The sequence below is a fragment of the Caretta caretta genome, chromosome 11 (assembly GCF_965140235.1).
Source record: "Caretta caretta isolate rCarCar2 chromosome 11, rCarCar1.hap1, whole genome shotgun sequence".
NCBI classification, from domain to species: Eukaryota; Metazoa; Chordata; order Testudines; family Cheloniidae; genus Caretta; species Caretta caretta.
In genome coordinates this window covers 63,978,399-64,004,842 of record NC_134216.1, presented here as the reverse complement: position 1 = coordinate 64,004,842, position 26,444 = coordinate 63,978,399, and the positions used below count along the sequence as shown (strand labels likewise).

General features: G+C 45.8%; 1 protein-coding gene across 2 annotated transcripts in view; it reads left to right on the top strand.

The window, feature by feature from the left end:
* PLEKHM3 (pleckstrin homology domain containing M3) overlaps positions 1-26,444 on the top strand; it is a 127,631-nt gene that overhangs the window by 4,582 nt on the left and 96,605 nt on the right. For both annotated transcript variants that reach the window (XM_048869470.2, XM_048869471.2), the window contains one exon: positions 10,366-11,304. In XM_048869470.2, coding sequence (XP_048725427.1) covers positions 10,701-11,304 — 604 coding nt within the window. In that variant the 5' untranslated portion in view covers positions 10,366-10,700. The remainder of the gene's footprint in view (positions 1-10,365; positions 11,305-26,444) is intronic.

Sequence of the window (26,444 nt, the reverse complement as noted above, 5' to 3'; positions counted from 1 at the left end):
CTAAGGTGCCACAAGTACTCCTTTTCTTTTTGCGAATACAGACTAACACGGCTGTTACTCTGAAACCTGTCTTTGTTGTTGTTTTGTATGTGTGGGCATGGGTGTTCCTTGTCACTCTTCTTGGCAGGAGGGATCTAGCAGACAGTTAGGTTTTGCAGGATGAAATTAATTAAGTAATCTGGATTAATTTAAGATCAATCTTATCTCTCTGCTAGCTTATCCAGCATTCAAGAGCTCTTGACTGAGAATACTTTTGCTCTGGCTCTTGTAAGCTTTTCCTAGAATTATTAGGTGTATTGTCTCAGAATATATATGATACTGTAAAGTACGTATTTAGGGCACTGGTGTAACCTGGACTATGGGGAATTCTTATACTGGGCCCAGCTTTTTTCCTGGACAGCTGAATGTCTCAGATTTATATTATGGAATCATAGAAATGTAGGGTTGGAGAGACCTCAAGAGGTCATCCAGTCCAGTGGTTCTTAACTTGGGTAAATGCGTACCCTCTGGGGGGTATGCAGAGGTCTTCCAGGGAGTACATCAGCTCATCTAGATATTTGCCTAGTTTTACAACAGGTTACATAAAAAGCACTAGCGAAGTCACTATAAACTAAAATTTCATACAGACAATGACTTGTTTATACTGCTCTGTATACTATACACTGAAATGTAACTACAATAGTTATATTCCAATTGATTTATTGTATAATTATAAGGTAAAAATGAGGAAGTAAGCAATTTTTCAGTAATAGTGTGCCATGACACTTGTATTTTTATGCCTGATTTTGTCAGCAAGTAGTTTTTAAGTGAGGTGAAACTTGGGGGTATGCAAGACAAATCAGACTCCTGAAAGGGGTACAGTAGTCTGGAAAGGTTGAGAGCCACTGACCTAGCCCATCTCTGCACACTGACAGATATTTAATTGTTTTTAAATACCTCCCAAGGACAAGGAGTCCACGCCCTCCCACGGTAACCAGTTCCAGTGCTTAACTAATAATGAGAAGTTGTTATTTTTACAAGTACTTTAAAAATTGTTGTTTAGAGACTCTTCTCCTTGTGCAAAGATTGACCAGGGCTTGTAATATTTACTCGCTGACCAGTGCCGAAAAAGTACTGGTAGACCAGGGGGCTAGCAGCTGTTTTAAGGCCCAAAATCTAATAAACCACCCGATCTAAAGAAAGATGAATGCCATATACTAGTGTTTTCTCATGCTCTAATCCCATGTTACAACAGAAGAAGGTTTGGGGACTCACCTCCCATTTAGACATTAAAGGGGGGGTGGGTGATCTCGATTCTTCCACCCCCCCAAAACATATTTAAATACTCAATCCAACAATTATTTCATATAATCTTGAAAGGGACCATGTTAAGGCTGATGCATTAAAATTGCCTTATGACAGCTGTCCCTTATTGTACTCAAATTACTTCAGGATTCTGGCTGTGTGTTTTTTCCCTTCAAGCAACCTGTAGTGAATAGGGAAAAGTGGCAGAAGTTCTCTTTACAGATTCAGACTCGCAGTGAGCAAACCAGCATAAGTGCATGCAGTTGCGATTCCCAGTACATTGCATTACATTGTAAGCTCTTTGCGGCAAGGGCTCTCCTTTTGTTATATGTATGTACAACACCTTCCATAGTGAGGCCCTGATCCCTGATTGAGGCCTGCTGGTTAGGGGTACTCAAACTAGGGGTTGCCACCACCCAGCCCTTCTCATATTGCTGGATGGGAGCGGCGTCTCTCCTAGATGAGAGAGGAATCCTGGGCTCATCCCGATATAAAGGGGGTTGTGTAAGAAAAAGTTGAGAACCGCTGCTGTAGGTACTACTCCACTACAAACGATTAATATCTGCTTTTGGGGGCATTATTTGGTCTGCAGCGTGGATAGAACTGGGAAAACAATGTGCTATGCACCAATACTTTGCATTCTCTGCCATCTTCCATCCCTTAAATATAAAACTCTTTGTAAATATTGATCCTCAAAATCCCTGAGAGGTAAGTAAGTATTGGTAAACTGAGGCACAAATTTATTGTCAAAACACAACCGGTCAGTGATAGATTTGAAATTACAGCACAGGAATCCTAATGCCTAGACCTTTACTCTAGCCCAGTGGTTCTCAACTAGGGGTCAGGTACCCCTGGGGGTACGCAGAGGTCTTCCAAGGGGTACATCAACTCATCTAGATATTTGCCTAGTTTTACAACAGGCTACAAAAAAAGCACTAGCCAAGTCAGTACAAACTAAAATTTCATACAGACAATGACTTGTTTATACTGCTCTACATACGATACACTGATATGCAAGTACAATATTTATATTCCAATTGATTTATTTTATAATTATATGGTAAAAATAAGAAAGTCAGCCATTTTTCAGTACTAGTGTGCTGTGGCATTTTTGTATTTTTATGTCTCATTTTGTCAGCAGGTAGTTTTGAAGTGAGATGAAACTTGGGGGTTCGCAAGACAAATCAGACCCCTGAAAGGGGCACAGTAGTCTGGACAGGTTGAGAGCCACCGCTCTAACCAGTCAAATATACTCCCTCTCTGAAATCATGAAAGTGACTTCTGAAGTGACTTGATCTGTCTTGCTAGCTAACTAGTTTGATAGTGACCCTACAGTGCTGCTACACAGATAAGTATGGTTCTCAGGGATTTCAAGTGACCAAAATACAGCTAATTTAGATTCTGGATAATATTTTGATCACCTGACCCAATGCAGCCATCTAAAAATCTTGGTAGCTGCAAAAAGTGCAAGGTGTCCTGAGAAAAATCTGTGCATTAGTTGCTCAAGGTGTGTCATTCCTCAGAGGAAAGTTACAGACTGAAATAGCTGAGAGCACGATTCATAGAAAAGAACATAAGGTGTTAAGGGCCGACAGGCCCTGAATCTCGGGAGTCATGGAGTGCAGATTCTGAAAACAGCAAAAGAGGTGTCAATCATTCTTTTGGATGAGAAGTGAATCCAAGGCCTTGGTCACTTCTTGTCACTATAGGACGTGTCTATACTGCACTCTCCCAAGCCCAGGCTCTGACTCAGTTTTGAGCCCAAGCCCCCTTTCTGTCCACACACAGATCAGTCTGACTCAGGTCACTAAGCACTGAGGACCCGGGTCCTAGGACCGTCTGAGCGGGCTGGGTGAGAGCCTGAGTCCCACTGCAACTCGCATCCAAGCCCTGTCCATTTTGCAACACAGATGCAGGTCAAGTACACACCTGATTCAGAAGGCTGGTGTAGTGCCATACAGACACATTAGCGGGCTTGTGGGACCCAGGTCCAGCAATTGTAAAGCCAGGTTTAAGATGCAATGTGGACGCACCAGCATGGATTTGGAAACCCCAAATCCACAAGCCTGGGTTCCACAGATCTGGGCTTAGTGTGCTGTGGAAACATACCTGTAGATCCTATGGCATGTTTTGTAAGAGTTAGGGTGTCCTGGCCCAGGCCTGGATTAAGGCAATCCAGACCTTAGGCACACCACAACACAGGGCCCTGCAGACAGCTTCATGCCCACACTGTGGCCCTAGCCTCCACCTAGAGTGGTGAAGGAGAAGGGCCCCAGAATTTACCCCAGGAACCAGGTTGTATTTGCTTTGGTGGGCAGAGACCCACTTCTCTCTTCTCCCGCCACACAGAATGCTCTGCTAGGGTAGTGTTGGCAGAGAGCCTTGCACTGAAGCTCCCGTTGAGATGCATGCGACAGGTCACCCGTCTCAGATGTGTTTCAGGCTGTCTGCAGACTCAGGCAGAGGCTGCTGCATCAGTTAAACCCAGGTGACTTTTTCAAGCTTTTTTTGAAAAAAGCAAAGGCTAAAAACTTCATCCTTTTTTATTTTTAAATGGAAGCTGAGAGTCTGATGTGATCACGTGACCCAGGGAGCTGGGTCCTAAGGCACAGACTTATAGTGGCTGTGCCCTCATCTGGCTTTGACTGGCCCAGTTTCGGGAGCTATGTTTGGTCTTCCCCCCTGTAGCTTGAGCTGAAGGAGTTAGTCTGTATTTCCCCTTCTAAAATAACTGTTCCTGATGTGGCAAGCAGTCTATTTCTAAATGGTCTTTTTTTTTCAGCGGTAGGTGGGTGATCCCGATATGCAGTTAGTAAAGTGCCTGGGTGAAAGGAGCTATGTAAATACAAGGTTTCATGAGACAACATTGTACTGTTTTAGATCTCTAGTGCCTAAGGGGTCCGCTTGCAATGCAAGGCAGTTAAATCCCTGTGCATCATCCTGAAAATTTGCGCCTGAGTGTTCTTTAAGGGGAAAAAGAAATCAGTGTCCCTGATAGTGAAAGGCTGCTACTCGGGTTTTTACAGTTGGACTGTCAAGTTTTAAAAAGCATATTTAAAAAAAAAACACCCTTTAACAAAATCAAATTATTCTAATTGTAGGAAAATACTGCAGCCCAGTCATGCCCTCGGCCTACTTACCCATCCCTTCAACTCCATTCCTAAAGTTCCAGCTTCCAGCAGCAGCCATAAAGAAAGGAACAGCCTGCCAGAAAAAAATGTTTCCTTCCTTTTCCTGTAAACATAGAATTTCCCTCCAAAATTACCCTGTGTGGCGCAGGATGGGTGATATTCTGTCCTATCCTGGTGACAGGTTATAATCTGGTCTCTCATGGTTAGGACCCTATCAGATTCACAGCCGTGAAAAACAGATCACGGACCGTGAAATCTGGTCTCCCCCCATGAAATCTGGTTTTTCGTGTGCTTTTTACCCTATACTATACAGATTTCATGGGGGAGACCGGTGTTTCTCAAATTGGGGATCCTGGCCCAAAAGGGAGTTGCAGGGGGGTCTAAGGTTGTTTTAGGGGGGTTGTGGTATTGCTACCCTCACTTCTGTGCTGCCTTCAGAGCTGGGCAGCTGAAAAGCAGCGGCTGTTGGCCGGGCACCCGGCTCTGAAGGCAGCACCCCGCCAGCAGCAGCGCAGAAGTAAGGGTGGCAAGACCGCACCACGCCACCCTGAGTTCTGCGCTGCTGCTGGCAGAGGTGGGTGGCCGGAGAGTGGTGGCTGCGGACTGAGGGCCCAGCTCTGCAGGCAGCAGCGCAGAAGTCAGGGTGGCGATCCCGTACCAGGCCGTCCTGACTTCTGCGCTGCTGCTGGCGACGGCTCTGCCTTCAGAGCAGGGTTCCCGGCCAGCAGCTGCTGCTCTCCAGCTGCCCAGCCCTGAAGGCAGCGCCGCCGCCTGCAGCAGCCCAGAAGTAAGGATAGCAGCTCTGCAATACCCCCTACAATAACCTTGCGACCCTCCCCCCCCCCGCAACCCCTTTTTGAGTCAGGATCCCTACAGTTAGGACACTGTGAAATTTCAGATTTAAATAACTGAAATCATGAAATTTACGATTTTTAAAATCCTATGACCGTGAAATTGACCAAAATGGACTGTGAATTTGGTAGGGCTCTACTCATGATTGCAAGGCTAGACAGAGGAGCTCTGCAAAGAGGAGACTGTTAGCTTTCCGGGGGGTGGGAAGATGTGAGGGGGCACTCAGCCCTTCCCTGTAGCCAAGTTATCAAAATTCCCAATCCCTACTAATGTTTTAGCTTAAAAATTTCTAAGGTGCCTAAGTGGCTTAGGAGCTCAAGTCTCACTGACTTTCAGTGGCACTTAGACTCCTAACCCGCTTGGTAAATTATTCTAAAGTGCCTCTTCGCTGCCAAGGTCTTGTAGCATGGCGCTCCACAGGTTAGGTACTTCCCATCATTTGTCAGTCTTAGTTGTGTTGCTTTTGAATGTAATTGAATGTTCCTTTTGTTCTGGTATTATGAAGAATAAATGGGAATGCCTTATTGACTCTTTGTATGGCATTCATTATTTTATATGCCTTGATCAGACCCTCTTTTATTCATCTCTTCCCTTAACTAAAGAGTATTACTCTCTTCCCTTTCTCTTCATATGGACTCTGAGTCACTTGTCTCTGGACCCCTCCTATTCCTGTGTTTGTTTATCTGGGTACCGGAATCTAGTTTCATTTGATCCAAGTTAAATGCAAAAGCCTGAGTGGAACTCTTAGAGTTCGTTATTGACAGATGTAACCTATGTAAGGTATTCTTATAGAGGACGTATCAGTGTAGTATCTAAGCACTACTGATAATTTGCTATGCATTTACGTAGCACTTTTCATCCTTTAAGGAAGCACTCCCCAGACTCTATAGAAAGGGGTAACCACTCCCCACTGAGGTGACCTTTTATAACAGTTTGTGCAGGGCATACTGTATCCCAAGGTGGTGATGGTGCAAAGTAACGTCAGGGTGCAGCATCCCATCATCCTGTCACCATGTGACTCAGTATCACCATGTGCTTCTGGAATGTGAAGTCATTTTGGAGACAATCCCGTGGCTTTACAAGAATGTGGGAGGTTGTGTGACATGAGATAATCCTCATCCCACAAAATCAGGACAAACTTGCAGCCCCATAAAACAGGGTCTCCAGTGTTTGGTAATAAACCTGCTAAGTGAAAGTGTACAATTTCTTGGGTACGCTGATTGATTTGTCTTGTATTGATGTAGACTAGGGGACAAAGGGACAGTGTGTTTTGTTGCCCCTTGTCTTCCCCTGAAATGTCGCCGTACAGGTCACAAGCCCTTGTCCAATCATTGCTGTTCAGATTGTTTAAATCCATCAAGTGGGAGCAGGGCTGGGTTCTCTGCCAACGCAGGTGAAATGGCCTCTTTGTGTGGGCCAGCCTGTTACTTGCACTGTTTGGCATTTGACTATATCTCAGTGCTGATTCTGCCCAAGCTAACACTAACTGCAAATTTGTAAATGAATATCAAGCAGTCCTGGTATGAGCCATCGCTCATAAAGAAATGCCAGTGAAGGGTTTGAGGGTGGGTCGGTTACAGCTATGGAAGTCCTTTATTCTCCCTCCATTTGTTTTCTCCCATGCAAAAGCCTTCTGCTCACGTGCTTATCCTGGCTGAGGAGTTCTAAATGCAACTCCCTTTGCAACCCATGGAAGTTACTCCTTGCTCTGCTTTGTGCTGTCCAGGCACTGATCATGGTGCCTGCCCAGTTATCCCAAGACACTCTTGTTTTGTTGGTTTCAGAGTAACAGCCGTGTTAGTCTGTATTCGCAAAAAGAAAAGGAGTACTTGTGACACCTTAGAGACTAACCAATTTATTTGAGCATAAGCTTATGCTCAAATAAATTAGTTAGTCTCCAAGGTGCCACAAGTACTCCTTTTCTTGTTTTGTTGGTTTGCAAGAGGAGATTTGGGGCAGGGAGCGGTCAATAAGCACCTATGCTCTGTGTTGCTTCTGCCCTCCTCTTCAGAGACAGCTGCATATTAGCGGTGAAATGAGGGGTGAAATCCCAGCCCAGCTAAAGTCAATGGTGTCATAGTTCAGGATCACTGCACACACTCTAGGCTCCCAGCTCCCCACTCTCTTGGTGAAGACCTGCGTCCCCTCTCCTTCCTGCCTGGAGTATTTCCAGGCTGCACAGCTCCCTGCTTGCACTGTGAGTTCCCCAGCAAACCAGACTGCTTAAGCAGACCTGCTTCCCTTTCTCCTCAGAGGCTACAAACAGCCTAAGTGCCACAGTTATAAGTCACCACACGGCCCTTTCTAAGCAAAGACATTTATTCTTAAGGGGAAAGCCTTACAGAGAAAACATAGTAAACCAGTAAAAGAACTTACAAGCATGCTAATAAGCTTATCGGCGATCACCCAACAGTAGGCCAATTACTTATAGTCCTTCAACAAGGATTGTGGTCCCCCCTAGACAGAAAGCCCTTAGTCACTTTAAACTCAGGGTATTTATCCAAAAGTCCCTTCTCTGTCTGTTGGTCTCTGGAGAATCCAGTGTGAACCAGTATGTGGGAGCCTCTTCAGGTGGGGGTACCTCTCTGGAGGTGTCAAAACCTGAATGAATTAGCTCCATAAGCTCCACCACCACCCCACACACTGTTCTTAGTTCCCGGAGGGCTGTGATCATGCTCCCCCATGAAATTACATACAATCCCTGGCCCAGAATGATACATAAACTTAACACAGTGAGATCTCCCACAGATATTTTAGGAAATCGCCACATCTGTCACAAATGGCAAAACTCCCGTTGACTTCAGTGGAGCCAGAATTTTCCTCAAGCTGTAGAGATGGACCACAGAGTTGATGTCCAGATCTGGGTTAGGATCAGGCTAGGGTCTGGTGTTCTGGTTCAAGCCTGAATAAGGTTTCAGGTTCAGTTTTGACAGCACTGGAAGCTCACAAGCTGGTTTGGGGAGATTTGGGCCCCAAATGCTGGAAATCTCCCAGTGTCAGCTATTCCCTTAAGACGGGAGCTACACCTGAACTAGCAATGGCAAATTGGCTCCTTACAATTTTGGGTCTGACCCAGAATGAAAACTGTGAGGGGGATAGCGTGGGCTTGGATCAGTCCTTTGCTTGGCCATTGTTAGACACCTGTGCAGAGGGACCATTACACACCCCCCATTCTGATTTGACACCGTTTTACACCCATTTTGTTCAGCTTCACCCGTTTTGATTCCGGCCCCATCTCTACTCAATTAGTCAGAAGCAGCCTAGCAAATCAGTGAGCCAATGCTCTTCTTGCTGATGTTGCCCGTCACAGGGTGGTAGTTAATATGCACCAAGGCAATATTATTTGAAGCTGCTGTCTGAAGCATGATGATTTGAAGACCATAGTCACCGCCGAGAAAAAACAGGATAAGGTTTGAAGTTACCGTGGTTATGCATATTTTTGTTTTTAAAGCACATGTCTTGGAAAGCATTTTACAAAGACCACCATTTCTGAACTGCAGCAACTAAGACCCAGATAGCAAAGATGATGGAAGGCTGCGTATTATTGGACAGTAAAATAAGTTATTTGCCACAGTAGAGCAAACCGTGGGTGGAAACCGACTTATTGGGGAATACAAACCCTCCCCAGTATAAGACTGTTCATTCCCCTCTGTTCTGAACAAATTGAATTGTCTTCTGTTTATTAAGATGGAGCAGCTGCAGGATCTGCTACATTAAAAGTTGAGCTTCAACCAGTTTGGCTAAAGGAGTAACTGCTCTAGCTGATAGCAGTAGGGGACTTTTATATTCCTATGGGGAGCAGCCTCTGAAATGGCAAGGGCACACAATAGTGCAGAGTTTTTCAAAAATAAATAAACAAACATTTAACTATTTTGTGTTTAGTTTTATTGGAAAATCTCTTAAGTTCAGTGTCAACACTGGCTTCCTCCAGCACTAGTGAGGTCTGTCTAAATACAGTATCTAGAGGCCTGCACTCAAACTAATAGAAATCCCTCCACAGATGGTGACAAGAATCTATAGAGGTGTGTTTCTGATTGATTTGGATCAATTTTAGCTGTGCCTGCCCCAAACAACAGGAGCATAGTGAGTGGAGCCCCAGTTCAAGATGGGTGACACAGCAGCAGGGGTGAGGAGACTGGGATTTACTCCCTGGGAATGGAGCAGCCCCTTACTGTACCGGAATGAGTGCTGAGGAGCCGTGATCGCTCAGCTCCCATCTCAGCGCTTCGCAGGTTTGGGCCTCAAAACTCTTCTCTGCCTCTGCACTTCGCAGAGACATCAGAGCCAGTTGCCCAGAGGTGATGGTCTGCTGGTTAATGACGCCTCTGGACATGCTGGATTTTGTTTAGCATTGTGTTGCTACGCTCTTATGTTTCCACCGCTGTTTTACATGCCCTGTGATAGGTTGTCTTGATGTAGCTTTAGTGGTCCTACGATATTAGCGAGACAAGGTGGGGTGAAGTAATATCTTTTATTGGACCAACTTCCGTTGACAGAGAAAAGCTTTTCCCTCACCCACTTTGTCTCTCGAATGCCCTGGGAGAGTTCAGAAAGTAAGGAAGGAATTCAGAGTCCAGGTCAGCGTTAGCCTCTTAGCCCTGGTTCTTTAGCCAGGTGATCACTGTACTATTTATAATAAGGATCAGATAGCAAAGTATTCTCAGCACAACTTAGTTCAGCCTTAATGTTTCTGGAACGACTCACATCCTAAAGTCTCCCAGGGTTTTTTTTAGGTTCCCTCATATCCTCATAGAAGCCTGCACCAAGCGTTCCATAGGTCACCGTATCGCAGAAGGCTAATAAAGAACACCTTTCACTGTAGCTCTGAAAAGCTTATCTTGTTCTAATAAATGGTATCACCTTGGCTCCCACTTATCTGGTGCCCCACCCTCCTCTATACAAGTTCTAATTCAAAAAGTGATAACAAGTAATCTCCCACTTCGTGGACAACAGAAGCCCTGTAAGGAAACTTTGTACACAGTAACTTTGATGCCAAAAGGAAAGAGGGGATGATGACAGTGGGAAAAATCAGGTGATTAAACAGCTTCACTTGAATGAAAGAGGGTTTATTAAAATGGTGCTGTGCTCTGCTTTACAGGAACTCCAGATTGCCATGAACTGGTTACACTGAATAACTTAACCGCATTCCCAGGATCTGCGTAAATAACTTAACACTCAGCAAAAAGCTGTGGAGGAGCAATTCATCCCTGGCATCCTACCACCTGGAAGTTAAGTAGCGCATCTGAAGTCAAACTCCGATACCAACAGCTTTTGCCACCAGAGGCTTTGGTGGCTGTTGTATTTCTCCCGCCATATTGAGGTCAGTGTGTGCCACAAGCTTTCCTAAGGCATCTTTATCCTCTATGCCTGGACATTTGTGCAGCATCTTCCTGAACCAGCACTGACAACTCAGGCCTTCCAGCAACACGAGCCATGGAAGCATTAGAAGTTGATGACATCAGCCCGGCCTTGGAGGTGACTGAAGATTTCTTCAATAGTTTTGATGCTAAGCTGGAAACGGTTGTGCAACCGTCTGAGGTGTATGGGGTACAGGAGGTTCCTGAGCTGGTAGGACATGAAGTATTCAATCAGATAACAGACAGCGGAGACCTGAGAAACATCACTTCTTTAGCTAAAAGCAGCCTCATTTGGGAACGCTGCAGAAATGGCCTCTTGGAAGCCAACGCTCCGAAAGCGTTCCCTGCCAAAGATCCGTTTACAGGGCAAACGGAGACAGCCCCGGATAATCTCTCCTGGGTGGAGCAAAGGGAAGCCTCGACTTTTAAGATTTTTAATCTCTGTCAGCGGAGGAGAGACAGGCCCCGCTCTGTGAACGATATCCTAGTGCAGAACGAGGAAGCCTCCACTTTCAAGCCAGGGCATAACCGGTCACGCTCGGATGCAAGCCACATAGACTGGGGACTTGTCTTCACAGGTGCCTCTGTACAGCCGCCGTCAAGTCAGGACACCAATTGCTCCAGGCTTTCATGCCAATCACCCACGCTAAATAAGGGAGAGGACATTCAAGGGAACACTGGTACGTACTGGTGCTTCATTGCTTTCACTAATGTTTTCTTTAAATATTGATCTTGTCTTGAAAAGGAAACTGCTAGCTGCCAGATCTTCAGCTGCTGTAAACTGGCATAGTTCCATTGACTTCAGTGGATCTACATCATTTTAAAACCAGCTCAGGATCTGGCCCATGTTTTTAAAAATATTCCCTCCCTGCCTGTTTCTTGTTCTCGGTTTTAAACGTACACTTCTTTACATTTTTCATTTAATTCAGATTGGCTAAGAAAGATATGTTTCTGGTTCTTTCCGGTTAGTTTCATTTGCAGGTTCTCAGGTACTAGGCAGTTTGGATTGCTAGTTTATTGGAAGACTGGTTAATCTCAAAAAAAAAAAAAAAAAAAAGGCAGTTTTCACTAAAATGTTAGAAATAAATATTGAAAAAAACCTGATTTTATTTTTTGGGCCTAAATGGCTCTGTACTATCCCTTTAAGAAAGGTTGGGTACTCAATTCAGAAACAACAGAAACTTCAGCACACAATCTGTGCCCTTGTCAATATTAATGCATCTCTGTCAGCTTTGTATGGGATTCAGGAAGTCTTGTTATCGGATGGACACAGACTTTCTCAGTGAGCCACACAAACGAAGCAATGTTTCAATGAGCTACACATTTCCCTTTTCCTCTCTTGAGCAGGACGCTGGAAGAGACTTGGCTGGAGGCCTCAGAAACCCCGAACCAATGTCTCCTGCTGGATGATTGTTTATTTTGCAGCTGCCAAAAGTAATAATAATAGCAGACACAGCCCGTGCCACAAAGATCATACAATCTAAATAAGGACATGGCTTAATAAATGAAGGGGAAAGGAAAAGGAGGACGATAATTATAATAGCCAGACTGTGTGGTTGCTTAGGGTAGTGTTTGTCAATGACTGGTCCGTGGACTGGTACCAGTCCCTGAGATTTCCCTGACACAGTTTAGGAAGGGAGGAAGCTGGTCCCTGGTATCAAAAAGGTTGAGAAACGTGGCTTAGGGTTAAAGTAGAGGTGGGCAAACTACGGTCCGCAGGACTGTCCTGCCCGGCCCTTGAGCTCCCGGCTGGGAAAGCTAGCCCCTGGCCCCTCCCCTACTGTCCTCTGGCCCCCGCAGCCCCAGCACACTGCGTCACCAGCGGTCTGGGCGGCGGGCTGCGAGCTCCTGCCCGGCAGCACGGTGGTCTGGCTGGCTCCGGCCGGGCGGCGCAGCTGCCAGTCCTGCTGCTCTGAGCGGCATGGTAAGGGGCTGGATATGGGCCTAGGGTCCCGGGGGCAGTCAGGGGACAGGGAGCGGGGGGGGTGGGGGTTTGGATAGGGCGTGGGAGTACCGGGGGGCCTGTCAGGGGGTGGAGCAGTCAGGGGACAGGGAACAGGGCCGGTTGGATAGGGGGTAGGGTCCCAGGGGGCAGTTAGGGACGGGGAGTCCCGGGAGGGAGCAGTCAGGGGACAAGGAGCAGGGGAGGTTGGATGGGTTGGGGATTCTGAAGGAGGCAGTCAGGAGGCGGGAAGTGGGAGAGGGTGGGGGCCAGGCTGTTTGGGGAGGCACAGCCTTCCCTACCCGGCCCTCCATATGGTTTTGGAACCCCGATGTGGCCCTCAGGCCCTTTGCCCGCCCCGGGTTAAAGCATGCCTTTAAGTCCAGATTTGCCAAAGAGGTTGGCTCCTTCTTAACCATCAAAACGTAGTGTCTGAATGGGAGCTGAGCTTTTTTAGAAAATCTGCCCTGTACATTGTACCCCTGCAAGGGGACCCCCGAGGTTCTGCCTCCTGCAGCCTCTCAGCTCACAAGGGGAACATGCCCCCTGCTCCATCCCTTCAGGGTACATCCTTCTTCCCTGTGCTCCTGTTCCGCCCCACCTCCTCCCAGTCCATACTGAGCAGTGCACCCATGGGAGAGTATGGACAGCGCTGTCTCTATGCTCCCTTGAGTGCAGGGATGGTAACTCTGTCTGGTCGTTACATGGGCTAACCCAGGATGGGGAAGGGTCCTGTGTGCCCATGGAAAGGCCAGGCTTTGTGGCCCCTATAGAGGAAGACTTGTATCTTGACGGGATTATAGATTGTGGATCTCACCTCTTTTTGTGTGTATGTGTGTGTGAATTACAGCATGGGTGTTTGGTATTGTTGGCCAAGTTTCTGAGAACTTTACACTCAGCTTGGTGGCATTTCTCGTTCTGTAGCGTGATAACTTTTGAACACTGCATCCATTCAATTCCAACATTTCTGGGAACATTTGAGGCATCAGTGGCCAGTGCCCTGTTGATTTTGGGAAAAATCAAACCAAAAGGCAGAAAGTGGGAGACATATGATGCCTGTGCCCGTTCTTTAGCACCCCCACAGTTGGTCCATGGCACCCATCAATGCCTTGTGGCATAGCAATACTTCTATCCCGTCTCTGTCCATCCTCCCAACAGAGTTTAATTAACACGTTGACAGCCTGAATGACTTATCTCCCAGACAGAAAGAGGAATAATGAGTGGAGGAAAGGGGGTGAGAATGCAGGGAATGTGGCGTGGAGCAAATACAGCCCTGGCAGTGGGGGGGAGATGGGAGCCCTGTTATGGGGGAAGAAGGAAAGGGGGCACACAGAGCTCCTAACATGGTTGGTAGGTGGGAATGGGGGACAGGCAGACCAGCTGGCATAGAGGGAAAGGGGGAAAATGGGAGGAAGAAGGTAATGAGGATTCACAGCCCGTGCTGGAGGTATATTGGGGGATCCTACAATGGGGCCTGGGAGGAATGGGGGCAGCCAGAACCCCTGCCAAGTGGAGATGGGACGAGTTGCAGGGAGTCCCTGAAATAGAAGGGTATGGGGGGTACCCAGAGAGCTTGTGGGGGGAACGATGGGATGCAAGGATGTGCCATGATCTCAGCCTGTACAAGCTGCATGACTCTCCTAGTTTTATTGTATACTATAAACACATTACCTGAGGGAAAGGGTTGAGCTTTTTGTTTGCCTCCTTTTATAGTTTCAGATTTGTACCATCGTATATTTACACTGCCACTGTCCTCTGGAAGCGCCAAAGGATCCCAATCCACTGCAAACCACCGACTGCTTTGTGTGGCACATCCCTGTCCTCACCCAGAGCTCAATGTCAGATCGGGGTTTAAGGATATAAAGCCATAAGAGGAATCACTCCAGCCACAGGGAGGTGCGACCACCCATGGGGTAAAGCATGCCATGTTACACAACAGCACTCCACGACTGTTTAGGAAAGGACTCCGAGAAGAGTATTGAAACTGCAGGTGGAATTTAGGCGGGCAGAAGAGAGTGATCCAAAAAGCTAGTTGCTTTTGGAGTTCTTTTTTACACTGTAAGAAAATCTAACACAATTTGGAACAGGGACCGTAGAGCAGCATTACATCAGAGTGCAGGGATTTGTTTACTGTAAAAGCAGCTCTCACTCTAATCTCTCTCCTTCACTTCCTGCAACAGGCTTGAGTTAGGTCCAGGGACCCTCTCTGCTTGTATAAGCAAGACTTGCTGTTCCTTCCTTTTTCCTAAATGGCTCCTGTTCCAGCTGTTCCCCTTCAGGAGCAGGTGTCCCTTCTGCCCAGGGCTAACAGACAATGGAGAGACCAGCCGTCTAGATGTCCTGGGGGGATCCTGCTGCATGCAGAAGCACATCCACAGCAGGTCAGACAGGCTTGCAGAGAATTTCCCACAATCCACTGAAAACAGAACAAACTCTGACTGCCGCACGATTGGCTCTGACTGAAAAAAAGCCACCGGGCGCCTGGTCAACTGGCACATGTGGTCACCAAGGGCTTGTCTACAACAAAAGTTGTGCTGCTTTAATTATACCACTGTACTTATGTGGTACATCCCTGCCTAGCACAGACACGGTTATACCGACTTAAGTGACCTTATAACAGTCTATCTTATCCCCATAAGGGAAATAGATTAAGCTATACCAGTATAAAAGGCACTTTTATTCCAATATCACTGCATCCATCCTGGGGGTTGTGCCAGTATAACTATCTTGGTAGAAATCACACCCTCTCCAAAATACACCAGTGCAAATCCTGTGTTTAGAGCAGGCCTTAGCAGACGTGAAGTCAAAGAAATAGAGCGTGGTCACAAAAGTACAATATCTGCTTTGCCTCAGTGGTCACTGTGGTAAGTACGGCACATGGGGAAGAGAGCTCGCCTTTCTTGGTGAAGGTTTGTACCGTGCTTTGAAGCTGTAAAGCATTATTAGAGGGCGGCAACTGAACTGTGACCGTGCAGTACAAAGGTAGCCCAAGGGGGGGAATCCAGAGAGCTCCATATAGCAATCAGAAGGTCTAGCAGATGCCTACCAGCCAAGGCTGATGCCAAAGATGGGTTTGTAGCAGGGGCTGCTTTTTCTTTGTCCTTTATTTGCCCACATCTACGTAACTGAGGGACCTCCCTCTTCCCATGACTGCCAAGAGAGGCAGGCAACTCTGCATTTCAGCTCTGCATTTTCGCTCCTTACCCCCCCCTGCTGTGTGTTCTTACCACCCCCTTTGCCTCTCTTGAAACCTGGAGTTCCCTGCCCTGCCTCCCGCCCAGTTCACCTGCTTCCCACCCAGGCAGAATAAGGACCCCCCCCTGCAGCCTATGTCTACTTCTCTATGCCTAAAGCTGAGCAAGGCTCCTGTCAACAGGGCAAAAAGTGCAAAAGGTACAACAGCAGAGATAGGTTGACCGTATTTCCCAGAGAGAAAACTGGATACCCCCAGCCACTTGCCTGAGGAGCTGCGCCCTCGCCCCACCCTGTGAGGCTGTTGCCAGTCACTGGAACCCTGCGGGGGCCCCCTCAAGAGGTTATTGCTTGTCCCTGGAACCCTGCTGCCCCACATCTGTGCTCCACCCCCCCTCAGGGGACTGGCATCTCCACTCACCACCCCCCCCACACACACATTCCTCCATACCACACCCCACTTTTTTTCTTTCTTTCTTTTTTTTTTTTACAAAAGTGGGTATTTATCCCATTTGCTCTTGCCAACTGATCAAGTCAGCAAGAGCAAATGAAACAAATGCCTCCTTTTGAAAAGAAAGTTGGACAGCCGGGACAGGGTTTAAAAAAGGGACTGTCCCGGCCAAAAGGAGACATATGGTCACCATAAGTAGAGATCTTCCATTACCAGAGTAGGAAGGGCTGGCTCCACAGTCCCTTATCTCAGTAAATTTGACTCCCACTGAGTGTAACTTTAATTTCATTAGAAATTAACAGACTCCATATAAGTGATACCAGCTAACAGCCTACTCCCTACTATAGCAGGCCTACTCATTCCTCTCTCAAAATTGGCAGCCAATGCGCTGGGGCTACCTTTTATAGCCCATCCATTCCCAGAATTCTCCGCAGGTGCCTGAAACAAGTCGCCTGAGAAATCTAAACACACTGAAATAGTCAAATGCCTTAGTCTCTTAAAAATTACTTTGTGCAGAAGATTATACTTACTGACAAGTTCCACAACAGGAAAACTGAGCAGGGCAGGGGAAAGAGAGATATATTAACAAGAACGGCAAAACTACATCTCCCCAAAATCCCTGGGATGGTTATTTCCTGTACACCAGCCCCACCCTTAGAAGACTGCTGTTTATGTAGGAGTTAGGTGCATTTTGGGAAGGTTGCAAGGGTAAGTTTAAGAGTCTTTCCCCAAAAGATGTCTCCAGATCTGTAGTGTTTTTTCCATAGGAAAAAAAAACCTTCTTTTATGCTCTGAAAACAGGCTAAACTTGTCTGAATATTTTCCCCCTTTCCGCTCAACCAATTTATGGCTGTTAAGAGGTCAGTAGCCTTTATATTTCTGCCTTCTGAGTTAATAGAGGCCTTTCTTTGGTCCTGAGCACCTTATAAAGAACTGGCAGCTACTGTGAAAAAAGACAAGAAGTGGGTGGCACAACCATGTGTACCCATGACAGGTAAATATTTCTCATGGAAGTCCCTAAATATGTATTAAAAATGACCCCGTGATTCATGTTAAGCATACGTAGCAGCTGTTCTAGTAATGGGGGGAGTCATATGAATAATGAGAGAGAAGGAAAAGTCTGTTATCTCACCCATAGTGAGATAGCCCTTTCTAGAACCCTTAAAACTCAGCTGTTTCTTTTCAGTCCTCACTGGACCTGCTTCCTGGAAAGGAATCTCCCGTGTAGCTTGCAGGCTCTCTTAGTCCTTCTAAGACTGGCCAGTTTGTTTCATGAGTCATTAACTACCTAGAGTATTTAGTACTATATGCTTATCTGTTCCCGCTACTTGTTTTTTTTACGACATAGACAAGTGGAACTGGATCCTTTCCAAGCATCATGGAAGGAAAGGATTTGAAAAATGCATCTTATGGGAGTGGTATCCCCTTGTGCCTGCCAGCAAAACTGCTTACGCATTAGAAACAAATACTGCTTTTTTTTTTTTCTTCCCAGTTTTTGTTAAGAGTTCAGTGTTGAGTGGTTAGTGGAACTAGTGAAGAGGGAAGTTTAAGTTCAGGACAGTTATTTGTTTTTTTAGGGAGGCAGCCTGTCCAACCAAAGGGAAAGTATCCATAGCACCCAAAGAAGGATCACTTAGACTATTAAGTACAATATGTGATCAGGTATATTTGTTGTTCACATGGATTTTTTTTTCTTCAAACATAGTCACCTCTTGAGCAGTGTACGTGCTCTAATGCTTCTCATCCATTATTCTTCTCGTTTGTATTACTCTAGGGCTTAAAGGCCCCAATTAAAAGTGGTGAGGCTTCGTTGTGTTAGGTGGTGTACTAACACATAATGAGAAACAATCATAGAATATCAGGGTTAGAAGGGACCTCAGGAGGTCATCTAGTCCAACCCCCTGCTCAAAGCAGGACCAATCCCCAACTAAACCATCCCAGCCAGGGCTTTGTCAAGCCTGACCTTAAAAACTTCTAAGGAAGGAGATTCTACCACGTCCCTAGGTAATGCATTCCAGTGTTTCACCACCCTCCTAGTGAAGAAGTTTTTCCTAATATCCAACCTAAACCTCCCCCACTGCAACTTGAGACCATTACTCCTTGTCCTGTCCTCTTCTACCACTGAGAATAGTCTAGAACCATCCTCTCTGGATCCACCTCTCAGGTAGTTTGAAAGCAGCTATCAAATCCCCCCTCATTCTTCTCTTCTGCAGACTAAACAATCCCAGTTCCCTCAGCCTCTCCTCATAAGTCATGTGTTCCAGACCCCTAATCATTTTTGTTGCCCTTCGCTGGACTCTCTCCAATTTATCCACATCCTTCTTATAGTGTGGGGCCCAAAACTGGACACAGTACTCCAGATAAGGCCTCACCAATGTCGAATAGAGGGGAACGATCACGTCCCTTGATCTGCTTGCTGTGCCCCTACTTATACATCCCAAAATGCCATTGGCCTTCTTGGCAACAAGGGCACACTGCTGACTCATATCCAGCTTCTCGTCCACTGTCACCCCTAGGTCCTTTTCTGCAGAACTGCTGCCTAGCCATTCGGTCCCTAGTCTGTAGCGGTGCATTGGATTCTTCCGTCCTAAGTGCAGGACCCTGCACTTATCCTTATTGAACCTCATCCGATTTCTTTTGGCCCAATCCTCCAATTTGTCTAGGTCCCTCTGTATCCTATCCCTGCCCTCCAGCGTATCTACCACTCCTCCCAGTTTAGTATCATCCGCAAATTTGCTGAGAGTGCAATCCACACCATCCTCCAGATCATTTATGAAGATATTGAACAAAACCGGCCCCAGGACCGACCCCTGGGGCACTCCACTTGACACCAGCTGCCAACTAGACATGGAGCCATCGATCACTACCCGTTGAGCCCGACAATCTAGCCAACTTTCTACCCACCTTATAGTGCATTCATCCAGCCTGTACTTCTTTAACTTCCTGACAAGAATACTGTGGGAGACCGTGTCAAAAGCTTTGCTAAAGTCAAGAAACAATACATCCACTGCTTTCCCTTCATCCACAGAACCAGTAATCTCATCATAGAAGGCGATTAGATTAGTCAGACATGACCTTCCCTTGGTGAATCCATGCTGACTGTTCCTGATCACTTTCCTCTCATGTAAGTGCTTCAGGATTGATTCCTTGAGGACCTGCTCCATGATTTTTCCGGGGACTGAGGTGAGGCTGAGAGGCCTGTAGTTCCCAGGATCATCCTCCTTCCCTTTTTTAAAGATTGGCACTACATTAGCCTTTTTCCAGTTATCTGGGACTTCCCCCGTTCGCCACGAGTTTTCAAAGATAATGGCCAATGGCTCTGCAATCCCTGCACCAAAGAGGGTGCAGTCTAATGCTCCTATGCTACACTCATTTACACCTGTGCTTAATTAGTTCCATTGGTTCTGGGACTACTCATGGGAGTAAGTTAAGCATAGGTGTAAATGTTGGCAGGACTGAGGTCTCAATCGACAAAAGAGGAAAAAGGTGAAAGAGACACAAGCACACAGAGATGAAGTGACTCACCCAAGGTCACCCAACAGGTCAGTAGTGGAGCCAGGGAAATGACCACGGTTCTCCTGACTGCCAAGGTGAAATCCTGACTCTGGAAAAATCAATGGCCAACCTCTCATTGATTTCAGTGAGGCCAGGATTTCACCCCATGTATTTTTTAAAAATCCTCATCTGTGCAACTAATAAATAGTGGCCCAGTAAAGCTGGAAACTTACAGAATGTATATTTTTTTCACCATTTCTGCTGGTTTGAAGCTTGCATTGCAGTCAGTTTAGGCAGGGAAACATTGTCTTCTCTAACTTCCTGGGAGTTCTGCCTGAGTAAGGACTTCGGGCCCCGCACCTCTAAAGAGGGAATCTTGTCTTCTGGGCTTATGACATCTATATACTGTTGCAAGAGTAGAATGATAGAAAGCTGAGCTCTCCTTTGTGGCTATATAGTACACTCTGAACTGGGTTGGGTTTGTTTTTCTTTTTTTTTGAGCCATACATAAACCTCCGTTAATGAACAACAAAGTTTGGGCTTGCAGGTCTCCTTTGTTGGGATCATTTGCAGTCGACTTACTTTTGAGTTGTCTGTAAACATGTGAGCGTTGCTCTCCCTCCCGTTCTTCTGTTCCTGAACACGAATGGCCCTTTGCCTCATATTGGCCAGAGAAGCCCTGGCTCTTTCTTTTCCAGACACTCTTACAGAAACTTTTATAATTCTCAGTGCCTAGGAGCAGGGAGACTCTTCTGAGCAGAGTGTTTATTTATACAGTAGCTGGTGAGGAGAAACTGAGTAGGTTTTTCTTTAAGGGAATGTATGGTTTGTGAAAGATGGCAGCATAACTGCGCTGGGGCCTGGAGTTGTCATTCATAGACGCAGGTACAGCATAAGCCAATAGCAGTGCGGATGTCCTCATGCTGCCCCAGCAATGCTGTTTAGGAACTTCATGTCGGCTTGAGGGAGTCATTTAGAAGGGTAAAGACCTGTTTATCCGTGGCTTTCTCCAGGATCACCACTGTGGTGTGGACATTTTGTTTGCTAGGAAATGGAATGAGATCAGCAATGCATTTCACAAGGGTCCTCAGCTGGCAAACAACTTTTGGCCATGTTTGAACCAGTGACTAAGCCCCAGTCCTGCAGAAAGAGACACATGAGTAACTTTATGCCTGTGAGTAGTGTCATTAAGATCCATGTGACTCCCCAAGTTAAGTGCATAAGTGTTTGCCAGATCAGGCTCTTAGGAGGGAAAGTCTCTGTGTCTCATTACAGCTCCCCTGAAAAGGGTTGATTAGAGCTGCTTTGAACATTTTCCTTGAGCAAAAGTGGGCTTTTTTCCTAAACAAACATTTTCTGCAAAAAAATGATTTTTTTTAACTGAAAGCCCTAAAAAATTCAGCTTTTGGTTTTTCATAAAAAACCTGGAAAATTTTTTGGGGAAAAAAGGGGACCATTCTTCATTTCTTTTGAAATTTTTCACTGAAAATACCATCACCGTTTTCTTTCTAGCTTGGTTGTTATCATCCTGAATGGACTGAGCAGTAATAATCAGCAGAGGGCTGTGCTATGAATCTGCTGCTGCTCTTTTCCTCCTTCTCAGAGAGGGTGTAATAATGATACCTATTATAATAATCATCAGCAGATCTCAAAGCGCTTCAAACCTTTAATGTATTTATCCTCACAACATCCCTGTGCGGTAGGGCAGTGCTATTATCCCCACTGTACAGAGGGGAAACTAAGGCATGGAGAGGTTAAATGAATTGCCTGGGGGTCATAGAGGAAGCTTGTGGCAGAGCAGGGAATCAAATCTGGGTCTCAAAGGCTGAGGCTAGTGTTCTAACTATTGGAGCATCCTATAGGAACGCTGCCAGGCGGGGAAGATTCTGTGGTAGTTGAAAGGCTGGTGGTGAGGTGCAGGTGTGTGGGGACCCTGAGAGGAGCGAGATGTTAAAGATGACTGGTGAAGTGCTTATTGTGACCAATCCGAGAGTAGAGCCCACAGGGCCTAGTGCTTGGAGCACCTACCAGGCAGATTTTAGGTTCCTAATTGTCTTTTGTGTCTTTGAAAATCTATCCCTGAAGCACTTGCCTCAGAGCTTGTGACACGGAAGCCATCTATGTAGTGGCTGCACCAGGCGTGAGGGGACATTAGGTACAGTATTTTGCACCGTGCGTCTAGCACTGCAGAACACAAACTTGGATCTGGTACACCTCAGTGTAGATGGGAGGGATGAGCCATTACAGCCTTGTCTGACCGAGATCCCAAAATAATCACAATTAAATTTGTAGCCATGAGCTTCTTTGTGGGGATAAAGAATTGGCTTGGAGATTGACAACAGCAAGTGCGTCTGTATGAGACACCTCCTGGTGAAGGAGCTGGGTGACTAAGGTTGCTTCTTGTCCACACTTTACCCGATGTGCCAATGACTTGGATGGAGGGAATGTGGTGTAGAGATTATTGATAATTGCTGGTGATACAAAACTGGAGAAGGAAGAGAAATCAGTACAAAGAATGATTGCAGTGAAGATCAACTGAACAACTAATGACTTGGGGTATTGTGCTTACAAATAGCATATACAACCAAAGTAGGGTAATAGGGCCAGATCCTCACTGGTGTAAATTGACTTTGAAGTCAATGGGACTAGAGTTTAGTGACAGAAATAGCCTACCAGATTGAGTCTGTTTGCCTGCTTCTTTGATGCAACACTTCATGTATCAGTCTTCAGTGTAAAATGGTTACATGATTTAAAAACTCTTGTATGTGGTGCCTTTTTGTATTTCTGGGATTCTACGGCAGTAAAGCTCTCAAAATAATCCAAAAAGAAAAGGAGTACTTGTGGCACCTTAGAGACTGCTGTCATCCTGGTGGCAGAGCAATATTGCTTTGCATTGCCAGGTGGAAGACCTGGGTTCTATTTAAGGTTCTGATCCTGCGAGCTGGGAAATCTGCAGAGACATCATGTTTGCTCCTGAAAGAGGAAGGCGTGGAAAGCCTTGTATGAGTTAGAAATGATCCCTGATAAATCAAGTTAATTTCAGAGTGGCTGTCATCTGGGGCTACCTTATTCCCACGGTTAAGACGTGGATGCGGTAAAAGCACTGGGGAGGATGGCGGAGGGAGTCCGAATATTGGAAGGCAGACCTGGAATAAATTATTTAATTTTTAAATAGCACCTAGCGGTCCCAAGTGAGTTCAAAGCCCCATTGTGGCTAGGCACTGCACACACACGTAGTAAGAGATATGCCCTGATGAGGTTACACGCTAAATAGACAATACAGACAAAAGACATAAGGGGAAACTGAGGCACAGCATGGTGACGTGACATGCCCAAGAGCACACAGAAGGTCAGTGTCATACCCAGGAAATAGGCTGCCAGTCCAGTGCCCTATCCACTAGACCATACTATTTCTCTAAATCCCTCCCTTCGTCCACTCGCATGGGAGATGCTTCTCACCAGATCTTGACCGCTCCCTCGGATTGGACACCGTTGGGGTAGGAGACGTGAGGCAAGGCAAGTTCAGTGGTGATGCTGAGGGTGGGGCTACATTGGCAGCCCTGGGGAATGGGTAGGCGAGGTAGCTATATTACAGAGATGGGTAGCATGACCTGCTCTGCCGTCTTGTGTACGTGGGAGGCTCTGGAAGGTGAATGGGGATGGAGAATCCAGTAAGAGAGAGTGAGGGGGCACAGACACGGAAGACAAGCCGCCAGGGCAGAAGGGTTATGGAATAACACTGACACTGGCATAAGTCACTAGATAAGGTCTAGGTCAATGGAGTATAAGGCCTATTGACTTCAGGGGATTTACTCCTGGTTTATACCAGTGTAACTGAGAGCAAAGTCCGGCCCCTGATTCAGAAAAATTCCCTGTCGCTGCACGTAGAAAAACAGGGAGAAAATAATTATTTTTAAATCTCTCTGATTGGCTAGACAGTTCATTTCACTCTGCATCTTTATATTGAATCATATGCTAGAATAGCTGCCATGTGGACATTTTATTGGAAATGAGCACACACCTGATTTGTAGAAGTGGTTTAAGGAACCTGGTCCTTCGATATTAACGGGTGTGTAACAACAGACAGCATGAATAAAGCAGTACTTTAAAAAACAGGCGTGTGTGCTCATAGACTCATAGACTTTAAAGTCAGAAGGGACCATCGTGATCATTTAGTCTGATCTCCTGCACAGTGTAGGCCACAGAACCTCACCCACTCCTGAAATAGACCCCTCCGCTTTCTTCAAGTTTGATCTGTTTCTGAAAATCTTCGCTTCTTTTTATTGGAGGAGTTGGGTATGATTGCATATTTCAATTGCCCGTAGGAACAAGGTGCAGTTGTTTCGAATACATTATGCACATTTACCATGACTGAAAATGTGATTAAATCAACTCCCCCAAGAATGGACAAACCTAGAATTAGAGGTAGCCTAATTCACCATTCTCAAAGTCAGTTTTGCCTTCCTTGAAGCTAAAGACTAAAAAATAGTGAAAGCTGTGGACACCTGATCTTGCAGCCATAGAAATCATTGTCAAAGCTTCCACTGAGTTCAGTAGTGTAGGATCGGGGGTTTAAAGCATAGCCTTTTGGCCAAGGATTTTCCTTGAAACATTAATGAATTAAACTTCATGGCACACCAATAAAGTAGGCACTGTACACCTTTTACGGGTAAGTAGACTGAAGCACAAAGAGGTTAAATGCGTTGTCCAAGGTCATGCAGAGAGTCAGGGGCCAATCTGGGAACAGAATGCAGGAGCTGTCTTCTCTGTCTCTGGACAGCACTTCTTAATCTAAAATATATTCAAATAACGCGGATGTGAGAAAACACATTTGTTTGTCTTTTAATAGTAGCATTCACTTTGGCGTGTGAAGGGGCAGGCTGCCTGCCTACAAACAGAAATACAAATACAAGCTGCTTGGCAATGAGAAAAAATATCCCAGCTTTGCTTAAACCATTTCTGATCTCCCCTCTTCCAATGCTCATGGAAATCAGAGATGATTTGAGGTGGTGAGCCACCATATCAGGTGGACACTTGGTGCAAGAAATTTTAATGAGATGTAATCCAAACAAACTACCCAGAGAGAGGAGGTAATCTGCAGAGAGAATTCTCGGCTGCTCCCAGCTGCTGTCTGTTTGTTTTCCTCTTATTTTTCAAGAAATTACAGTTCAAAAAAGCATGAACCCAGATGTGGGTTATTTACTGTGATTATCTCCCTTTTTACTGTGCCTCAATTTAATTTCCCTGGTTTTGGGGCGGGAGGAGGGAGAAGAGAAATGCTGTTTCTATTTATGTGGTGAACAGAAAGATGGCAGCACTCAGTGGATGGGTATTATCTGCCTTATTGTGCATCAAGGAGATGAAGGAGCAGAGGAGGGTGAAGGGAGGGGCACCTTCTAATACAGCCCATCTATCCAGCATCCATTGCCCTGACCCGAACAGTATGAATTTGAATGTTAATCAAGATGGCTGATATTTTTGTCCCAGTTAAAGTGGAAGCGGGTGAAGCCAATTCATAGAAGCTTGAAGGAAGGGGAGAGGGAATGCCTAGCGAAAGAGAGAGAGCCTTTCTGTCACTCACCAAAAGACAAGCACATTTCTGGGTAGCTGAACGAGGCCTGGGGGTAGGGAGTGGTTATGAGTTTGTCTTATTATGGAAGAAGCTTGAACTGTCGTCTGTACTTTGGAAGCAGAGAGAGTGAGTGAGATTGCTGTTGGGTCTGCAGCAGGACCACCTCTTTTATTGGATTAACCGAGAAGGAAGATGACTGTAGAATGTGTACCCATTATCTGCACTACAAAGGGATTAGTGTGGGTTTCAAAGAAATTAATGGCTTTTGAGTTAGCACAGAAATACTAATGAATGTCAAGGCCAGAGATGTAAGGCAAACAGAATTGGTTTCTCCACCACCCCCCTCCCCCCCTTTGCATTTGGGGTCTGAGTTTAATTTTTCTCTGCAATTTTACAATTTAGATCTATGGTTTTCCCTTTTAGCCGAAATACTCTGTAGTAGGTTGTCCATTTGCAGGGAGTACTTAAATTTGTGTGTTTACATCCATATCAGACAGGATAATGCTTAAATCAGTGAAATAGCTGAAAACAGCTGCACAGAAAGTCTGTCTACACTGGGAAAATTTATCATGTTAAAAACATGTTAACTAACATGATGTTAAACACAGTTTTGTCCTTAGTGTTTGTCAGGAGAGTGGTCGATTTAGGACATGATAGCTAAGCCCAACCTAAACGTGACCTTTTTCCTGGAGTAAAGGTAGGTTAGCCCCCTGAGCTCGATTTTGTTGTTGTTGCTGGTTCAGTTTAGCCCAGGTTTCTGTGACTACACTAGGGAAAAGGTCAAGTATTAGCGAAATCCTGGTCTATGTTACGAAGTTCGGTCAACCTAACTACATAGCTTAGCGAAATGAAAAATATAGTGGCCCGGGTGATGTAGTTTAGGCCAACCTAATCCCCGGTGTAGACACCGCTAGGAATTCTTCTGTCAACCTAGCTACTGCCTCTCAGAGGTGGATTTACTATGGCGACAGAAGGGATTCTTCTGTTGCTGTAGTAAGCATGTCCACTACATCAGCTCAGCATTTCTAATGTAGACAGAACCTAAGTCTGACCTTAATTTGACCACTTTTCTTAGTCCAAACCCTTGAGTATGTCTTCCCTGCAGCATTAATTTGCGCTCTTACTCTGGTGTTCCCCTTAACGTTCCTTGTATCCACGCACACAACCC